Consider the following 1,584-nt stretch of genomic DNA (forward strand, 5'->3'; position numbering starts at 1 on the left):
ATCTGGAAGTTCTTAATGATGCAATTGAATGTTGATTTCATATTTTTTACTGTGATTTTCAGGGACTTTATTGTCCACATGTTTGCCAACAACAGTAATACCTTTGGGAGCTCAAATAGATAAATCCTGTGATTAGGTAACAAATTTAGGTCGTTGCCAACTTTAGTTAGGTATTTGATAACAGCTTTGTAACTGTGACTGGAATATCAATGATCTCATGAGGACTTGCCTCCTGTTTAATGCCTTTCAATCAGTGCAAATTACTGGGAGAAGATTTTGGTCTGGCTCACAGCTTTCTTTAATGCCCCCTTTAGCTCATTGTTCCTTAGACTGTATATGAAGGGGTTCAACATAGGGACTACAACCATGAAGACCACTGATGCAGCTGAGTCTTTTTCAGTTGAGTGGTTGGATGAGGGACTCATATAGACCCCTGTGATTGTTCCATAGTAAAGAATGACCAAGGCAAGATGAGATCCACAGGTGGAGAAAGCTTTGAGTTTTCCTTGGGTGGAAGGGATTTTCATCACAGCAGAGATGATGAGGCTGTAGGATGCCAGGATACACCCTGAAGGTACCACAAAAATAAGCCCCACTGCAGCCAGAACTATGAACTGATTGAGACTGGTGTTGGAGCAGGAGAGGGGGAGGAGAGAGTTGATATCACAGAAGAAATGGTGGATGATGTTGTTAGAGCAGAAGTGCAGACGGGCGAGCATAAGGGTGTGCAAGAGGGGATTCAAAGTGGCAAGGATCCATGGCACAGCCACCAAAGAGGCACAAAGGCACTGGGTCATGATGGTGGAGTAACGCAAAGGATGACAGATGGCCACAAAACGGTCATATGCCATCACTGTGAGAAGGAAATTGTCCATGTTGGCAAACATCATACAGAAATACATCTGAGCCAGGCAGCCAGGATAGGAGATGGTCTGAGTCTGTGCCTGGATGTTCAGCAGCATCTTGGGAACTGTAGATGAAGGCAGGCAGAGGTCTACTGCAGACAGATTGGCAAGGAAGAAATACATGGGTGTGTGGAGGCGTTGGTCTGAGACAATAGCCAGCAAGATGAGCAAGTTTCCAAGCAGCCCTGTTAAGTAGAGGCACAGGAAAAGTGCAAAGAGGAGAGCCTGCCACTCTGGCCATCTTGAAAAGGCCAAGAGGAGAAATTCGGAGGCACTGGTTTGGTTTCCTTGTTCCATTGCTTGGGTATCTCTGCGTGAAGACCCAGAAGATGAAATATTTTTGACATAAAAAAAATTTCCCTTTTTATTTTTTGTCTACTCCCCTAGTCCCGTTTACTAAATATTTTCTCTTTAGGCCATCCTACCTCCTCTCTGGTAGTCTCCCCCGAGCTTCACTGATCATGGATATGTTCTTCCATTTTATCAGTTGACTTTTTATTTATCCTCCCTTGCCAGGTGCTGCCTGGCTGCCTGCTGTGTGTTGGAAAACATCGGTGAGTCTGACACACTAAGTAACTCTGTGTTGAACTTTGAGATTTAATGAGAAAAATTTTCCAGATATTTATCCAACACCCTATGAACCATCCCTCTTGAAAACTAGTCAGGCATAAACACTTAG

The 1,584-nt window shown here is 44.0% G+C and overlaps 1 protein-coding gene across 1 annotated transcript; it reads right to left on the reverse strand.

Annotated features, from left to right (window-relative positions):
- Window positions 1-260: 260 nt before the first annotated feature.
- Window positions 261-1,202, reverse strand: LOC125939339 (putative olfactory receptor 1F12P). The gene has a single exon (XM_049654766.1). The coding sequence runs from the start codon at window positions 1,200-1,202 to the stop codon at window positions 261-263; it is 942 nt and encodes a 313-aa protein (XP_049510723.1).
- Between the last annotated feature and the right edge of the window lie 382 nt (window positions 1,203-1,584).

The sequence above is a fragment of the Panthera uncia genome (assembly GCF_023721935.1).
Source record: "Panthera uncia isolate 11264 chromosome B2 unlocalized genomic scaffold, Puncia_PCG_1.0 HiC_scaffold_25, whole genome shotgun sequence".
In the NCBI taxonomy this organism is placed as follows: Eukaryota; Metazoa; Chordata; class Mammalia; order Carnivora; family Felidae; genus Panthera; species Panthera uncia.

Excerpts from the sequence above, each read along its gene's own strand:
- LOC125939339 (XM_049654766.1), bottom strand. The coding sequence starts at position 1,202 with ATGGAACAAGGAAACCAAACCAGTGCCTCCGAATTTCTCCTCTTGGCC.